Below are 19475 nucleotides of genomic sequence, written 5' to 3' on the forward strand. Positions count from 1 at the left end.
GGGGCTGTTTCTCTGCAAAGGGGCCAGGACGACTGATCTGGGTACATGAAAGAATGAATGGGGCCATGTATCGTGAGATTTTGAGTGCAAACCTCCTTCCATCAGCAAGGGCATTGAAGATGAAACGTGGCTGGGTCTTTCAACATGACAATGATCCAAAGCACACCGCCAGGGCAACGAAGTAGTGGCTTCGTAAGAAGCATTTCAAGGTCCTGGAGTGGCCTAGCCAGTCTCCAGATCTCAACCCTATAGAAAACCTTTGGAGGGAGTTGAAAGTCGGTGTTGCCAAGCGAAAAGCCCAAAACATCACTGCTCTAGAGGAGATCTGCACGGAGGAATGGGCCAACATACCAACAACAGTGTGTGGCAACCTTGTGAAGACTTACAGAAAACGTTTGACCTCTGTCATTGCCAACAAAGGATATATTACAAAGTATTGAGATGAAATTTTGTTTCTGACCAAATACTTATTTTCCACCATAATATGCAAATAAAATGTTAAAAAAACAGACAATGTGATTTTCTGGATTTTTTTTTCTCAGTTTGTCTCCCATAGTTGAGGTCTACCTACGATGTAAATTACAGACGCCTCTCATCTTTTTAAGTGGTGGAACTTGCACTATTGCTGACTGACTAAATACTTTTTTGCCCCACTGTACACTACATCCACTTGGTCCAATCCGGAACTTACCTCTTCATAGAAACTGATCAAATTAGTCTGACATGAACGGTCCCTAGTAAACCCGTGCTGATACTGGGTCATGAGGTTATTCCTCTTCAGATACTCCAGTGTAGTGTCCCTTAGAATGCCCTCCAGGATTTTACCCACAGTAGAGGTTAAGCTTACTGGCCTATAGTTTCCGAGTTCAGTTTTTGTTCCCTTTTTGAATATTGGCACCACATTTGCTATACGCCAGTCCTGTGGCACAGACCCTGTTATTATGGAGTCTTTAAAGATTAAAAATAATGGTCTATCAATGACTGTACTTAATTCCTGCAGTACTCGAGGGTGTATCCCATCCGGGCCCGGAGATTTGTCAATTTTAGTGATTTTTAAACGCCGCCGCACTTCCTGCTGGGTTAAGCAGGTGACATTTAATTGGGAATTTTTATCACTAGTCATTTTGTCTGCCATGGGATTTTCTTGTGTAAATACTGATGAAAAAAAGTCATTTAGCATATTGGCTTTTTCCTCATCCTCATCCACCATTTCACCCAGACTATTTTTAAGCGGGCCAACACTATCATTTTTTAGTTTCTTACTATTTATGTAGTTAAAGAATATTTTAGGATTATTTTTACTCTCTCTGGCAATGAGTCTCTCTGTCTCAGTCTTTGCTGCCTTGATTTGCTTTTTACAGAATTTATTTAATTTTTTGTATTTATTTAATGCCTCCTCACTACCTACTTCCTTTAATTCTCTAAATGCTTTCTTTTTGTCACTTATTGCGCCCCTTACAGCTCTATTTAGCCATATCGGTTTCCTCCTATTTCTAGTATGTTTATTCCCATACGGTATATACTGTGCACAGGTCCTATCCAGGATGCTAATAAATGTCTCCCATTTTCTTTGTGTATTTTTGTGTCTCAGGATATCGTCCCAGTTAATTGCACCAAGATCCTCTCTCATCCGTTGGAAATTTGCCCTCCTGAAGTTTAGTGTCCGTGTAACCCCTCTACTACACATCTTTTTAAAGGATACATGAAAACTTATTATTTTGTGATCGCTATTTCCCAAGTGACCCCCAACCCTTATATTTGCTATGCGGTCTGGCCTGTTGGTTAATATTAGATCTAGCAGTGCCCCCCTTCTTGTTGGGTCCTGAACCAGTTGTGAAAGGTAATTGTCTCTCATAGTTGTCAAAAACCGATTACCTTTGCTGGAACTGCAGGTTTCTGTTCCCCAATCTATTTCAGGGTAGTTGAAGTCCCCCATAATAATGACTTCTCCTTGAGTCGCAGCTTCATCTATTTGCTTTACGAGGATATTCTCCATTGCTTCCATTATTTTTGGAGATTTATAACAAACCCCTATCAGTAATTTATTATTTTTCCCCCTCCCCTTACCCACAGGGATTCTACATTTTCATTAAATTCACCTATATTATCACGCAGGATGGGTTTTAAGGACGATTTTACGTACAGACACACCCCTCCCCCTCGCTTATCTGTACGGTCATTTCTGAACAGCCCTGCAAGTTAACAGCCCTGTCATGGCTCTCATCCAGCCACGTTTCAGATATCCCCACCATGTCATAATTATGCTCCAACAACATTAGTTCTAATTCGTCCATTTTGTTGGTGAGGCTTCTGGCATTAGTATACATGCACTTGATGTTCCTCTCTGTACTTCTATTTCTTAAATTATTAACTGTTCTAACCCCACCCCCCATGCCACCGCCACCCCCATGTTCCTTATTTGTGCCCAGGTCTCTATCTGCACTATCTTCCCCTCCTATAAAATGAATACCCTCCCCCCCCAATTCCTAGTTTAAACACTCCTCCAACCTTCTAGCCATTTTCTCCCCCAACACAGCTGCACCCTCCCCATTGAGGTGCAGCCCGTCCCTAGCGTAGAGCCTGTAGCCAACTGAGAAGTCGGCCCAGTTCTGCAGGAACCCAAACCCCTCCTTCCTACACCACTGTGGCGAATCTTTTGAGCCCAGGCATAAGAAGTCATCGAGGTAATCGATTATATGTGCCCCTTAAAAACGTCCATGACGACCCATTCGAGGAAGCAACTAAACGCCTCAAATAGTGAGCAGGATATGGAGCACCCCATGGGCAACAGCGATCTATGTAGTATGCTCCTTCACAGAAGCAGCCCAATAGGTGGACACTATTTGGAGGCAAAGGTAGTAACCAGAACGCCCCCTCAATGTCTGTTTTGGCCATTAGGATGCCCCTTCCCAACTTCTTGACCCGCCTGATTGCCTCGTCAAATGAGTTTCAGTATATAGTACTGTACTTGATTCCACGTCGATGTTGTCGTTTACTGACCGGCCCCTTGGATATGACAAATGGTGGATTAGTCTGAATGTATTGGGTTCCTTTTTTGGCACGACTCCCAATGGTGATACCACTACGTCTTCTAAGGAAAGTGTTCTGAATGGACCCGCCATTCTACCTAAAGATATTTCTTTTTTTTTATTTTTTTGTCACGACGTCTGGGTGTTGGTAGGCAGATTTTAGATTTTTACTCCAGCCTTTCTTGATTTTAGAAGGGCATGACATGCCTATATCTGTGTCTCCTCCTCCTTTTACTCCTCCACCTCTTTTCTTTTCGCATGACTATATGTACTTGTGACTTTTCCATGTGTTTGTTGTGTCTTCTGAGCAGTTTGTCAGCTTTTGGACACCTTTTAAGGTGTTTTCTATGTGTTTGTATGTGTTTGTGTTTGCCTGCCATTGATTTCAATGGGGTTCGACGGTGTTCGTCAAACGTGCAATGAACATTCGTCGAACACGCCCCAATTCGACGAACCGAACTTGAACACTAGGGGGGTGGCTCAACACTAATAGGGAATCTAAATTGTGACCCCCAATGGGGACAGTGCCAATAGTGTATTTAAAGCGCTGTGGAATTAATGGTGCTATATAAGTGAGTAAAATAAATAAATAAATATATATATTTTTAAAGTAGATGTACAGTATGTGACATCAGAAAATATCCTACTTTTTTTTCAGGTTTTTATGTTAGCTTTTTTTTTTTTTTTACATTTTTTGCAAGGTTTTTTTTTCCACATCATAATCTGTATGAAAACGAATGTAAAATGGAAATAATGGCTACTGGGCTCAACAAGATTCCTACTTCCTGTTTTTTTTTTTAAGGAAAATGCACACATATATTAGCAGAAGTAAACTGACTCAGATGTTATCTTTTGCACTGATACATCTATTGAATGTGTGCAAAAGAAAAGAGAAAAAAACACAAAAACCTGATTTAAACTATAGCAAATTTCTGTCAATATCGTACTTTTAAGTCTTAGAAGTCACGTGAAACTGGGATGTCTTTATAAGTTCATTTTCAACTGGTACCTGTGCTTTCATTAAGGCGGACAGTCAGCATTTTAACGCTATTTATTTGCAGATTAACTTTGTAAACTGAATTTTTGAACATGACATGTTCCCTTTAAGCATCTCTGCCACCTTCTTGGAAGGATTAAGCTAGTCTCTTTTTAATCACGTGATGTCATAGATCTTATATAAAAGAGAATATGGAAACAGGTCAGTTCTCTTTTCCATACATGAGTCATCATTAGAACTTCTATTCTGGATCGCTGACAAAAGGGAAGGAGTGAGCAGCTAGATCAGGAGTTGAAGAGGGGAGTGATAAATGCAGGGAAAATTGACTTCCTGTCTCTACATAGAGTTTAGAATGATTCAGCTAGTCTGTTGTTAATTACGTAATGTCATAAATGTAATGGAAAACAAAAGAATTAACTGGGTAGAAGGGAAATGAGCAATTCTGAGTACACATGGCTATACAGTTAGGGCCAGAAATATTTGGACAGTGACACAATTTTCGCGAGTTGGGCTCTGCATGCCACCACATTGGATTTGAAATGAAACCTCTACAACAGAATTCAAGTGCAGATTGTAACGTTTAATTTGAAGGGTTGAACAAAAATATCTGATAGAAAATGTAGGAATTGTACACATTTCTTTACAAACACTCCACATTTTAGGAGGTCAAAAGTAATTGGACAAATAAACATAACCCAAACAAAATATTTTTATTTTCAATATTTTGTTGCAAATCCTTTGGAGGCAATCACTGCCTTAAGTCTGGAACCCATGGACATCACCAAACGCTGGGTTTCCTCCTTCTTAATGCTTTGCCAGGCCTTTACAGCCGCAGCCTTCAGGTCTTGCTTGTTTGTGGGTCTTTCCATCTTAAGTCTGGATTTGAGCAAGTGAAATGCATGCTCAATTGGGTTTAGATCTGGAGATTGACTTGGCCATTGAAGAATGTTCCACTTTTTGGCACTCATGAACTCCTGGGTAGCTTTGGCTGTATGCTTGGGGTCATTGTCCATCTGTACTATGAAGCGCCGTCCAATCAACTTTGCAGCATTTGGCTGAATCTGGGCTGAAAGTATATCCCGGTACACTTCAGAATTCATCCGGCTACTCTTGTCTGCTCTTATGTCATCAATAAACACAAGTGACCCAGTGCCATTGAAAGCCATGCATGCCCATGCCATCACGTTGCCTCCACCATGTTTTACAGAGGATGTGGTGTGCCTTGGATCATGTGCCGTTCCCTTTCTTCTCCAAACTTTTTTCTTCCCATCATTCTGGTACAGGTTGATCTTTGTCTCATCTGTCCATAGAATACTTTTCCAGGACTGAGCTGGCTTCTTGAGGTGTTTTTCTGCAAATTTAACTCTGGCCTGTCTATTTTTGGTATTGATGAATGGTTTGCATCTAGATGTGAACCCTTTGTATTTACTGTCATGGAGTCTTCTCTTTACTGTTGACTTAGAGACAGATACACCTACTTCACTGAGAGTGTTCTGGACTTCAGTTGATGTTGTGAACGGGTTCTTCTTCACCAAATTAAGTATGCGGCGATCATCCACCACTGTTGTCATCCGTGGACGCCCAGGCCTTTTTGAGTTCCCAATCTCACCAGTCAATTCCTTTTTTCTCAGAATGTACCCAACTGTTGATTTTGCTACTCCAAGCATGTCTGCTATCTCTCTGATGGTTTTTTTCTTTTTTTTTCAGCCTCAGGATGTTCTGCTTCACCTCAATTGAGAGTTCCTTTGACCGCATGTTGTCTGCTCACAGCAACAGCTTCCAAATGCAAAACCACACACCTGGAATCCACCCCTGACCTTTTAACTACTTCATTGATTACAGGTTAACGAGGGAGACGCCTTCAGAGTTAATTGCAGCCCTTAGAGTCCATTGTCCAATTACTTTTGGTCCCTTGAAAAAGAGGACGCTATGCATTACAGAGCTATGATTCCTAAACCCTTTCTCCGATTTGGATGTGGAAACTATCATATTGCAGCTGGGAGTGTGCACTTTCAGCCCATATTATATATATAATTGTATTTCTGAACATGTTTTTGTAAACAGCTAAAATAACAAAACTTGTGTCACTGTCCAAATATTTCTGGCCCTAACTGTATAATATGATGACTTCAATATATTAAAGGGATTGTCCACTACTAGGACAACCTCTTCTTCATCGAAATGTTTGGCCCCGTGAAAATAAAAAAAGACATTACAGCACTTGTGGTCCCGGGCTCTCGTGTGGTTGCATGACACGTTATGCCCAGCGCCCATTCAGAGCTGATGTCACTGTCCTCAACCTTTGGACAAATTGAACATGAAGAGGAAGCCAGGGCTGCATCTACTTTCTGACTTCCTGTTCATGTTTAATTTGTCTGAAGGCGGGGCCGGCGACAGCGACGCCAGCGCTGATTGGGCGCCGGGCACCATGTGTCATGCTACCGAACAAGAGCCCTGGGACCGTGAGTGCCTACACCGCTGGAACTGCTCCGGAACGGGAGGCGAGTATAGGCTTTTTTATTTTATCGAGGCCATACATTTAGAACAAGAAGCTGTTGTCCTAGTAGTGAACAACCCCTTCAAGAGGATAAAAACTTTGATGGGAGTGATTCTTTAATGTGAATAGTTATGTAAAAATGAATTTAATAGAAAAAACTAAATTTAAAAAAAAAATTCATAACAAAGTCTGATTTAGGCGATTAGAATGTTAAAGAACAATTCATTTTCATAATAGAACTCGAGTCTGAATGAGTGTAACCAATATTGTGACTTATTAGCATTCTACACATTTCCAAATATGTCCAATTAGGAATATAAAATTCAATTTTATTTCCCCCCCTCAGGTATCTGGCCCTCTGAAGAAGTATTGGCCTACTACTGTCTGAAACACAAAGACCGGTTCAGGTGAGGAATAATGTTCTTGCATGTACCGTAGTCGTAATGTCTCCTTTCTGTTAGATTGCTTATGATGTATGGAGAGAAAGAAGTACAAGGTGACAACGTGTTGCTGCTAACAAGTCATGCTAAACTGCCTGTAGGTGCTAATATTGCACAGCAAGCTTTGCTGTACGTCAAAGAATTCTGATTTCCACTTCAGGCATTTTATTTCACTTTGATTTTTTGGGAAACAAAAGTGAGTCTTCAGTCAATCAATGCGTATTGTGAAGGTCAGGGAGAATAACAGGCATTTTGTCAACTCTTTTCTGTCATTAGAACTATTGAGCATTAGGCAATAAAAATACCATATCATTTAGTTGTGTCTGCCGGCAATGGCCATATCAGCAGACTGTGTATTTTCCTACTTTTAATACCTTGGTGCCGTGCCAGCACTGAAGCAATTCCCATTTAAAAGGCCCAATATAGTCCTTCCCACCGGGGAGAAGTAGACCATGCTCCTTTTGTAAAGCCATCGACAGTCACACAGTTCTTAATTGTAACGTGATATTGCTCGCCGAATACAAAGCTGTTAGATTTGGGGAAAGAAAAATTATAAAAAAAAAAAGTCTAAAAAATAACAAATTGAGCGAGATAAGTGATTTTTTGCTAAATTTTGGTGGAAAAGTTCTGGGTTGACGGCAAGAAGCGGAAAAAAAAGGATTTCGCTCAAACAATTATATTTCTCAAGTTTCAGTTTTAATACTACTGACAAAAGAGAAAAAGGGAAAAGAAGAAGAAAAAAAAATTGGATTTTTTTTTTTCCAGCTCAGCAGTGGTACTGTTGCAGAAAACACTAATGAGGGAACCCCCATGGCTCTGCCTGCTTTGTGACTTTTCTTTATCATAATTATTTTTAAAACGCAAAACGCCATGAGGTCGCCCGGTAGTGTTCCTACAACTTCCTGACAACTTTGTTTTGTTTGTTTGTTTTTTTGTTTTTTTAACCTCCACCGCAGATGGCAATTTCTTCTTGTAACACATATATATATGTCGGCCCATCTTTCTTCTTGTTTGCATAGTTTCTTTTCTGTTTTTCAGGGACCTTGCTGTGTGTGAGCTAGGGGGTGGCATGACATGCTTGGCTGGTCTCATGGTAGGTTTTTTTTTTTTCTCAATTCCAATTCCATTCACAAGACAGGAACAAAAGGGGGAAACAGTTCCACTGCCACCAACCGCTGGGTCAGAGAACTGTCAACAGCCTCAGCTGCGGTCAAGCTGCAGTCTTGAGAGATCTTCCCGGCTGCCTTGCTTTCGTCTCGTATTGATTTTATGGTTGCCTCGGAGAGCAGAAACGTTTTCCTTGAGAGTAGTCGATATCTCTTGTTGTGACATTCCAATCCACAATATGTTACGTCTTGCCATAGTTGAAGCTTTCTTCTCACCCCCCCACCTTAGATTATAGTCCCATTTGCTAAAATACAGGAATAGCCTTGCGAATCACAGTTGGAGCACTATGATATAGCTGCTAATGTTTTGCCTGCATTATTACACCAACAAACATGATCCAGAGCTCTCGGTAATTAGATTCTTTTGAATTAGATTGGCCATTCAGGAGAGTCGGTGACCATTCTTCGGTTCGCGAGTCATGTATTCAGGAGATATTATGTAGCAGCCCTGTGCATTAGACAAGTTTCTATGTCTCGGCAAATAAAGGCATATTGTTACACTGATTGGCATTTGACAAACCTGTCGCATTTATACAATGTGTTGAGGTTACAGCCCAATGTGCGAGGATGTCAAGCTCACAAAAAAATTACCCTCACAAAGCCATCAGCTTGCAATGCAAAGTTATATGAAGGGCACCAGGCAGCCAGACAGAAAGAGGCTGAAAGGCAGAATGACAGGCCTGGTATGATGGTTCTACTAGATAAACAGAACCCGCAAATGAAAGCCTCTCGGAATACCATCATCCGTTGTCACAATGCAATTACCAAACAGAATGATAGCAAGATAGAGACTCCCGCAAATGGAAAGATAAAAGTATTGACTGATTTGATTGAATGATTAAAATAATGCAGACATAAAATGAAAAAGATTGAAGATTGTTACGGAGAAATAGTGGAAGAGGCATGATACTGAATGCTTGTCACTCCCGGGTCTACTTCCGTGCTGCCTGCGTTTCCTCACTCGTATCCTCTATTCCTCTTTCCCTATAGGTTGCCGTTTCTGCTGAAGCCAAAGAAGTTCTCCTAACAGATGGTAATGAAAAGGCCATTACAAGTATCCTTTATTAAGATGAGGGAAATATGGCGTGTGTCTCTCCATCTTATCGAGTATTGGCAATAATACATTCTAAAGGAAAAACAAATATTGAAGATTTTTTTTGATTGCTCACATTCGCCTACAGCGGGATATGTTGCCAATATTCTACCATTGAAAAAAGGTTAATAAAAACTGTGTTATATGCATTTTTACTGTATACCACTGCACATAATAGTGTTATCTACTATGCTATTCTGTGAAACCGATAAAATAAAATATACTTGTCAACGCATGCCAACCTGGTCTTATGCCGAAAGGATACATATGCCAACTGCATGAGGCCCTATACTTATGTTTTGTATTCAATAGGACCATACATCAAAAATAGTTCCTAAACATGGTGTCATGAGAGCCTAATTTTATTATTGTTCAAAAAATGTATCACTTTAAAGGGGTTTCCCACCTTAAGAAACATGGACCCCACAAGTTTTTTTTTTAATAAAAGAGTAGGTACTCTCGTTCTCTGGTTCCTGTGCTTTTCTTTACTACTGCTCTGGTGAAAACACAGAGATCGGAGCAGCACTGGACCCGGGTAGGGTGAATACCTGCTATGATTGTTATGTTACGTGTATAACAGCATCTTTTTCTTAAAGTGGAAATCCCCTTTAAAGGGAATCTGTCAGCAGGTTTTTGCTATTTCACCTGAGAGTAGTATTCTATAGGACAGGAGACCCTTATTCGAAGGATGTCACTTATTAGCAGCATTTAATTAGCAGATTTACACTACAGGACTACAGCTCATGTGCAACCAAGTCAGGCCAATATGTGTATCCCCGCCCCCCCACCACTGATTGGAAGCTTGCTCACATTAAACAGGAAGCTGCCAGTCAGAGGTGTGGGAGGGGTTATACGGTGTTTAAAGGGGTATTCCCATCTCCAAGATCCTATCCCAATATGTAGTAGGTATAATAATATTAGCAAATACCTTCAATTAGAAATGTAGTATAGTTCTTAAGTAGCTTAAGTATCCATGATTATGACCACTAACCGCTAACCAACTAACTAACTGTCACTATATGAGTGGTCATATTAATGTATTTTGCTACAAGATTATTATACCATAGCTAATATGCAATAGCTTATTATAGGTAGACATAATAAACAAAATAACTGATTACAAATTATGTAGAAATCCACGGGAGTCCACAGGGGGTTGCCATGGAAGAAAAGAACAAAACAGTGAGAAAGTCTTAAACCAAAGGATTATGAACTAACACAAAACAGTTGTATATAGGCAAATACAACACTGATGACAAAAAACAAAAATGGGGTTTCCAGGTGTAGCTCTTCCACTGAAGCAAAGTTGATCATTTTAACAGAAAAGTCAGTCCCCTTCTCTGTCACAGCCGATGCTTAGACTGACAAGGGGGCTAGCTTAGCTGTTGAATTGAGCCGTCAACTAGTCTTCACACATGGCGCTGAAGATGTGCCAACAATGGAAGGTGCGGAGCATGGGACTGGAGGTGATAGCTGAAGTTCGGAGTTTGGGCACCTGTAATAGTAGAAGCAAATCAGCTAGTTGTACCACTTACTATTTTACTCATTCTTAAAATGTTATTCCAACATTGAAAGTTGGTACCCCCACATTGGTCTCCCACTATTCCCAAGAATGGACCTCTGAAATGCTTTCTCGGAATGGAGTGGTGGCCTAGCATGTGGGTCACTGATCCATTCATTCTTCATGATGCATCCAGAGATGTGAAGGAAGCTGTAGGAGGGCATTTCAGATCCCATTTCTCAGGACTGGTAAGGGTCCTAGCAGCCGTAATCCCCACAATTATTTTTAGGTGGATGACATTTTTAAAGGGTATGCAAAATGCATCTTCAAAGAGAAAGTGGACTTAAACTCTATATAGCACCACCTGTTGGAAGCAGCGATCCTACAAGACCCTTTAACGAGTCTTGTAATATGACGTAGGATAAAAGCCAAATCAGAATCTCGACTTGAAGAAACGGTGTTACGGGCTATTGGCCTTCATCAGTGCAAAGTATGAGATCTGATGAGAGGTTTTGGACTGAGGTCTAAAGAGTAACGTTTCTCCTTGTGGAGAGTGACATACCAGCTCTGGCTTGTCAAGGTAAGGAGACTTATTTGCAGTGCAATGCTCCTCTGGAAAATTTAATATGCAAATTGCCCCTTCAGAGAAAAAGAGGACTTGAACTCTATAGCGCCACCTGTTGGAAGCAGCAATCCTACAAGTCACAATCAACTGAATCCCCATTTTCTAACTGCGGGAAGCCAGCTGTCAATCAACATGAAGTCAGTAGTCACACCCCGTCGACAGAACAGCTCGCTAAAGGATGAGCTGCTATGTTGATGTGAACTAAATGAATCCCCGTCCGGAGCAATCAGTGACCACTATGAGCCTGTGCCAGATAGAACAGACAGGTACTTAGCAACTACCTGTCTATTCGTATTTTGGCTCATAGTGAAAAAAATAATATAGTTCCTTGACAACCCCTTAAGAAATTGGGCCATTTTTTTTCAAACCCACTCATGTATTTTATGAAAGGTATTGGCATCGTAGTATAAATGTTTGTTTTTCTTGGAGTACATATACCACAAGCCTAGATCGATTATTATTTTAACCACTCGTGATCAGTGGCTATAAAATTATATTATCCATTTTTTCCACATATATAATTTTATCGATTTTTTTTCCATTTAAGTGAGGACTATACAGTATCTGGAAGGAACATGTGAATAATAAGAAGAATATTAATAGTTCGGAAAAACCTGATTAACCTATAAATGTGTGTATATCTACATTTATACATATAGCCAGCCACTCTCTGTATTGTTAATTTATGCTATTAGGAATAGCATAACCAAGTGGTTTTTATGTGACACCGCTTTGCTGTGTACACAGACGACAGGAAAATTGAACTGTACAGTGGGAAGAGTAATTTGCAGCTGCACTGAATAGTACGACTGGCACGAAGAATGATTTCTACAGTGAAGCTGTTGGAGATTAAGAGAGGAAATGGAAGATGTCTATTTGCATTTGTTCTCTTGATTCATTTAACGTGAATTGCCAAGGAAGATGAAATTGTTATTCCACTGCAATTATGGCTTCTAAATGATCATATCTCCAAAATACAATACCACTTAAATCCTGAGGAAGTATGTATTATGTACGGTATATAAATGTTATACAGACATTCCTATTTAAAAAACAAGCCCCAAAAATTGCTTATCACCCAGTGGGGTGAGGTTGTGGAAGCCTCGGTTCACTGCATATTTTTGGCCTACAACAGTCTTCTATTGTAATGTATTTTTTATGCACATTTTTGTTCAAAGTATGTCCCGTTGGCAATTATATTCAAGTGATGAGAGTTATATTCAAGTGATAACAGTGAGAGCAGGCGGTGGCTGATGGGACTATTACTCCCATCAGCATACATATGCTACCGCTATTAACAGTGAGAGCAGGCATATTCATTGGAAGTATTCATCAGCCAACGTCTGCACTATAAATAAATAAATAAACTGGCGTGGGTTCCCCTGTATTTTTGATATCCAGCCAGGCAAAACTGACAGCTGTGGGCTGTAACCCTCAGTGGGAAGAGACACTTTTCTGGGCCGCTGTGGGCTGCTATTTTTGACTGAGGGGTCAATATCCATGGCCCCTTACCAGCCTGAGAATACCAGGCCTCAGCTGTCTGCTTTAGCAAGGCTGGTGGTCAAAAATGGGCAGGACCTGTGTCGTTTTTAAAAATTATTTAAATAATTAAAAAGAACAACATGGGGACCCCTCTATTCTTGATAACCAGCCTTGCTGAAGCTGACAGCTGTGGGTTGCAGCCCGCAGCTGTCAGTTTTGCCTGGCTGGTTATCAAAAATACAGGGGAACCCACGTTGTTTTATTTATTTATTTATAGCTCAAGGGGCTGCTGATAAATACTCCCATCAACCAGCGCCTGCTCTCACTGTTATTAGGGGCAGCAGGTGTAGGCTGATGGGAGTAATAGTCCCATCAGCCGCCACCTGCTCTCACTTGTGTCACTTGAATATAACTCTCATCATTCTCCCCTGCTCGTGCCGATTGCCAGCAGGGGAGAAAGATGAGAGCTGTCTTCAGCATCCAGCACCGGGGAACAGTGCTAACTGTACCGCTGCATTCCAGATGCTGGTACGTGTCACATTGATAACATCCCTGTGTGTCATCCGTGTGCAGCACATTTGGCGGCCCGTGCTGCTGGTAAAAACGGACATGTCAATGTATTTTGCTCATGGACACACGGTCCGTGGAAACACTGACATGTGTACAGACGCATTCATTTGAATGGGTCTACGCATCTCCGGTATGTGTGAAACCTGTCACCACGTACTGGACAGACTGATGTCTGAAAGAGGGCGTACAGTGTAAACCTATAAAGACTTACGTCGTAAAAGCCACTTTCGGGTCACACAGAGCGCAACGTGAACCAGAAAGTCGGTAGAGCGATCACAAGACACAGAAGAGGACCGGAGCAGCACTGGTTACTAGACAAGACCGGGATCAGTGAGTATATTAACACACTGACACTACACAACAATAACATTTACACAGGTTTAGCGAAAAAAAATTAATAGGAGTGCTCCTAATAATAATATGGTAGTTATACATACAAAGGGTAATTCAGCAAAGTATTAGTTTGTGTTCATATTTATGCAACTACCTTATTTTATTTCTTTATTTTTCTTTTTCCACCCAAAAAGCTTACAGTTTATTTTTCAATTGTGCAAATTATGGGTGATATTAAAGGTAGAAAATAGTTTTGAAATGATTCTTCTTGGTATATATATTTTTTTTATATGACAAAAACCTGGCATTTTAACAGGGGTGGTAGACTTTTTATAACCACTGCGTGCAAACCATGGTCCAAAAATGGTCCATGGATGGCCAAGGTCCATGTGGATGGCCGAGTGTGTGTGTCACCTAGATGCACGATGGAAGGAAGGTAAGCCTATGGAAGCAGTGTGATGGGGCAACGTTCTGCTGGGAATCTTGAGTCTTCACATTCATGTGGATTTCAAAGCTTACCAGCTACCTAACATTATTATGCCCAGTAAGTTGTTTTATGGCAATGGTATTATTTAATGGAATAGCATTCTGTGCTACAAAAAACGTTCACGAATTATTTGAGGAACATGTCAAGGGCTCAAGCTGAAGGCTTGTCTTCAAATTACCAAAATCTCAATGGGGGAGAAAACAAGTCCAATCCATAGAGGTCCCCATCTCACAACTTATAGGAAATAAAAAGATCTTGGTGCCAGATGCCACGGGAGGCCTTTAGTGGTCCATGCCTGATGGGTCAGAGCCGCTTTGGTGGCACAAAGGAACCTACCTAAGATGAAGCATGTGGTTTTAATGTTCTAGTGGATAGATGTATAATATACACATGCTATATTTTTCAGCTAGTGTAGGTGAATTTTAGGTTCTTTGGCGTAAAATAACATGTTGTGCTTTATACAGTATTTGTCTTTGCATTACGGATTGTTTGAGTACAAAGAAAGCATTTTGTCAGCGCTGCTGAGTGGCTTTTTACATCCTGGCCTAGATTTAACAAAAAAAAAAAAAACACTATTGCATCAGTCTCAGTATATAAGCTAAAAATCACAGGTGGCATTGTGCTGAAAAGACTAACTCCACGCAGTCACATTGATTTCATTTTTGAAAATGATATTTGGTAAAAAAAACCTGTTCTTTCCCTATTTATACCTTGCTACTATTTTTATTCGCACATTGGCTAATATTGAATGAATAGTCTGTAGCACTTATATAATCCTTCGATTTTAGGACCAACTGGGCGCAAGGTATAAATCTTGAGTGAATTGGTTGCTAAGGAGCAATGAAAAATTCCAAAATGTTCTCCTTAACAAAGTCTGTACAGATGTGTCGCGCATCATCAAGAGACATGAGCGGACGGAGGGATTTAAAAGCCGCTTGATATCCACCAGGTCAGTTATTTCTGCTCATTACAAGGAGTCATTTTTAGAGTTTGTCTTCATGAAATCATGCTGAACTATTGTGAGGGAACAATAAAAAAAGGCTATCTCTAGAAAAAAGGAAGGCTTTCATATATACTATTAATCATATCAATGTCAGGCGGGGGCTGACATAGTTATCGTGCTGACTGTGGGCATTGTAAATGGCATATACAGAAACAGCCGATCAATGCCTAGAATTCAACCATTGGGTGTAAAATAAAACTGGGTCTTTGAAGTAATTTAATAATATTTAATTGATTGACAAACAGTATTAACCACTATTAGGTCGTATAACTCGGACGAGCATCGCAACTCAATGGTCGGACTGGCCAGCGGACAGCATGTATTTCTACACAGTGGACGGCCAGACAGAGCATTCCCTGTGTGCGAATCTTCCCTTTCTGTGGCTATAAAGGTTGTCCCAGATCCGAAATAGAGAATATCTGCATTGCTTTGTACAAATTTCGTTTTTGTCATGCAAACTCATGTCATGAAACTCATGCAAATACGGGGAGAACATACAATCTCCTCGCAGATGTTGTCCTTGGTGGGATTTGAACCCAGGGCTCCAGCTAGTTCTAACTACTGAGCCACCGTGCTGCCCATAAAATTAGCTGAGCACTGTCCCCTGCTATGTCCATCAGTCCCATACACATTGATTAATGCCGCAGAAGGTATGCATGACCACGGTTCTACTCAAGCTCTTCCAGAATGGGTATTCGGCTCCCCCATTTTTGCCATTCTACGTCCCAGTGATGAAAATGTCATCATCACCTATTCTCAGGAGAGGAGATAAATGTATGGTTGGATTGATCCTTTAATATCGCAATATTGTGTACAGTTGCACCCCAATAAGGGCTACTACCTCACTAATGATAAAAAAATTAAAAAAAGAAAAATTCTTATTAAAAGTCTTTAGCAAAAAGACAGGAAGTCGTACAATTTGATAGACAAGCGGGTTAAAAGTCCCATAAATGGCTTTTGTGTACTTTGTGCTGATTTTCATAAATCTGCTTAGTAGTCTTTATAATTTCTAGTGATCATACAGGCACGCTTTTATTATAAGTTTGCATAGAAAAATACTGTTGACAACCGAAGAAGTGTACAAATTTCCCTTCAAGGATCTATTTGCATATAAATAAGATGTGTTTACAGTGAGTGAACTCAAATTCAGATAGGTAATAGCCGGTCCATCAATTGTCAGACATCAGCAGGATTCCAAACAGTTATTGACAGCCCTGTGCAGAACTAATGTGAATAAGCCCCTTATCACAGGGAATAAGCCTAGGAGATATTTACATCAAGTATCATCCCCATGTTTTACAGTTATAAACGCCTCGCACAATGATGGGAGATGGGGCAGAAATAAAACAGCTATACTCATAAATAATAATGAAGCGGAAATCATATTTATCATATAGCATAAGCAATTATACCAGCGTAGGACTGGAGCCGTTATGCAAGGCAACTGGCCCTCCAAATGATAGGCCACAACTGCTTCTGATGGGAATGGCACTGAGCAGAAAATTGGTAGCACCATAGGCAACAGTGAAGGCCGCTACGTGCTTAACTCCATACCTAGTCATTAAGATTTAAAGAAATCTGAATGAAATTCATGACAGCTCTGCAGGTTTATTATCAAAAAAAAGTTCCTACAGCAAATGGGATGAGAGAATTATCTGTTAATGAGGATATCTTAAAGGGAATATTCAAAATTAAAAAAAAAATAGAAAGTTCTGCTTTCTTCTAGAAACATCATGGGAAAATTAACAAAAAAATCCTGGCCAATACGTCACTTCAGTGTGTCTAACCTCCTGTCCACTGCCTGTTGTAAAGTTTAATCTGTCTCTAGCAGCAAAGATACCACAGGTTACAGGACGTGGGGAATGTCTTTGTTTCTCTGTATGAATAGTGGGCAGTTCTTTGTTTCTCTGCAAGAAGTTGGGTCAGGAGTTTTTTTTTGAGGAAGTGGGAGCAATTATTTGTCTTTCTGTAGGATGGTCTTTGTTTCTCTGCAGGAAGTGGTGGAAGTTCTTGTTTATGTGCAGGAAATGGGGGCAGGTCTTTATTTTTCTGCAGGAAATGAGACAGCTCTTTGTTTCTTTGTAGGAAATGGAGGCAGATCTTTATTTTTTTTTGCAGAAAATGAGGGCAGGTCTTTGTTTATCTGCAGTAAATAAAGGCAGGACTTTGTTTCTCTGTAGGAAATGGGTACAGGTCTTTGTTTCTCTGCAGGAAATGGGGGCAAGTCTTCAGTAAATAGGGGCTAATCTTTGTTTCTCTGTAGGAAATGGGGCAGGTCTTTGTTTCATTGTAGGAAATGGGGGCAGGTCTTTGTTTCTTTATAGGAAATGGAGGTAGGTCTTTGTGTCTCTGCTGTAAATGGGGACAGGTCTTTGTTTCTCTGCAGGAAATGGGGGCAGGTCTTTGTTTATCTGCAGGAAATGGGGACAGGTCTTTGTGTCTCTGCAGGAAATGGGGGCAAGTCTTCAGTAAATAGGGGCTAATCTTTGTTTCTCTGTAGGAAATGGGGCAGGTCTTTGTTTCATTGTAGGAAATGGGGCAGGTCTTTGTTTCATTGTAGGAAATGGGGGCAGGTCTTTGTTTCTTTATAGGAAATGGAGGTAGGTCTTTGTGTCTCTGCTGTAAATGGGGACAGGTCTTTGTTTCTCTGCAGGAAATGGGGCAGGTCTTTGTTTATCTGCAGTAAATAAAGGTAGGACTTTGTTTCTCTGTAGGAAATGGGGGCAGGTCTTTGTTTCTCTGCACGAAATGGGGAAAAGTTTTTGTTTCTTTGCAGTAAATAGGGGCTAATCTTTGTTTCTCTGTAGGAAATGGGGCAGGTCTTTGTTTCATTGTAGGAAATGGGGGCAGGTCTTTGTTTCTCTGCAGGAAATGGGGGCTGATCTTTGTTTCTCTACAGGAAATCGGGGCTGATCTTTGTTTCTCTGCAGGAAATGGGGGCTGGTCTTTGTTTCTCTGCAGGAAATGGGGGCACGTCTTCGTTTTTCTGCAGGAAGTGGGAGCAGGTCTTGTTTCTCTGCAGAAAATGGGAGCAAGTCTTTGTTTCTTGGTTCCTATTCTCACGTCTGTCAAACTACATACAGAGTGGAAGGGAGTTCAGTTCAGCTCAGGCAAGTAATTGGACAATCGTATATGCAGTGCATACTGAGAAGTGAGGGAAAGGAAGTTGCAGATCCTGTATTGCTGGTAGAATGGTGATGAAGAAGAAATATCTACTGAAAATAAAGTGGATATCAAGTTACAGTGCCTTGGTACTTTTTATTTATCCAAAAGCACAATGATTTGTTATTTATTTTGTATGAAGCTCTAAAAAGTGCTGTCTCAGGCAAAACAGCTGCTTTATAAATGGAAGCTTATCCAACGAACAGATGGAGATAAGTGCAGATGAAATGTAGCACTACATGCTGGTTATTTAAAAAGAAGGCCAATCATATAATCTATTTGTGTGGTGGGTAAACCAGAGTGAACGCAACTCTTTGTAACTAACTTTGCTCTTGCTGGAAGCGAAGGGTCCTGATCAAGGAATATTTCTCTAATCCATGTCCTAATTGGGCATGTGCAAGAGGTTGTCTTTATCAAACTACCCCTTTTAAAGAAACACAACACAGTGGGAATCTTTAGAAAGTAGATCATACTTTCTGTCATGGTTTTTGTATGTTTTTTTTTTGCTAGTGGCCAGCCATACAACAAAGAAAAGTGGTTGTTAGGCAATCCGATCTAACTAGGTTTTTCAATGTATTCAAAACTGACTTGCCAGACGTGATTAAATGCACTTGGCATTTGAGATGGGTTAGCCTACTTTTCTACTTTAACTGTGCAGCGTTCTTGGCACATGTATCTGTGGTGAAATATATGTATATATATGTGTGCAGTGACCTATGTATAGGTATTGTGAGCCTAGTAACATCTGTCCTGCAGGCTGCATGTCTCACCCAGGTGTTAATATGTATTTTCCTGAGACAAGCAGACTTCTGTCTCCAAATCTCACCAGGGGGTCTAGCTAGGACCAAAAAGAAAGGGTACGTATTTAATCTGCCTCCTGTGGCGACGTTTCGGTACAATGACCTTTATCAAGCTTGATAAAGGTCATTGTACCGAAACGTCGCCGCAGGAGGCAGATACGTAGGTTTTCATCACTGGCCGTTGTGGCACTGTCTTTCTTCTACTTTGGGATATGGACTTGTAGCCGGGTTGGACCCCTTGGCACTGACTTGCGCCACTTTGCGTATTGAAGCTGTATGGACATAGGGTG

General features: G+C 40.7%; 1 protein-coding gene across 1 annotated transcript in view; it reads left to right on the forward strand.

The window, feature by feature from the left end:
* CAMKMT (calmodulin-lysine N-methyltransferase) overlaps positions 1–19475 on the forward strand; it is a 553085-nt gene that overhangs the window by 431103 nt on the left and 102507 nt on the right. Inside the window, exons 4-7 of the mRNA XM_069768616.1 lie at positions 6870–6930; positions 8002–8056; positions 9120–9183; positions 15103–15169. Coding sequence (XP_069624717.1) covers positions 6870–6930; positions 8002–8056; positions 9120–9183; positions 15103–15169 — 247 coding nt within the window. The remainder of the gene's footprint in view (positions 1–6869; positions 6931–8001; positions 8057–9119; positions 9184–15102; positions 15170–19475) is intronic.

This window comes from Ranitomeya imitator, chromosome 5, assembly GCF_032444005.1.
Source record: "Ranitomeya imitator isolate aRanImi1 chromosome 5, aRanImi1.pri, whole genome shotgun sequence".
In the NCBI taxonomy this organism is placed as follows: Eukaryota; Metazoa; Chordata; class Amphibia; order Anura; family Dendrobatidae; genus Ranitomeya; species Ranitomeya imitator.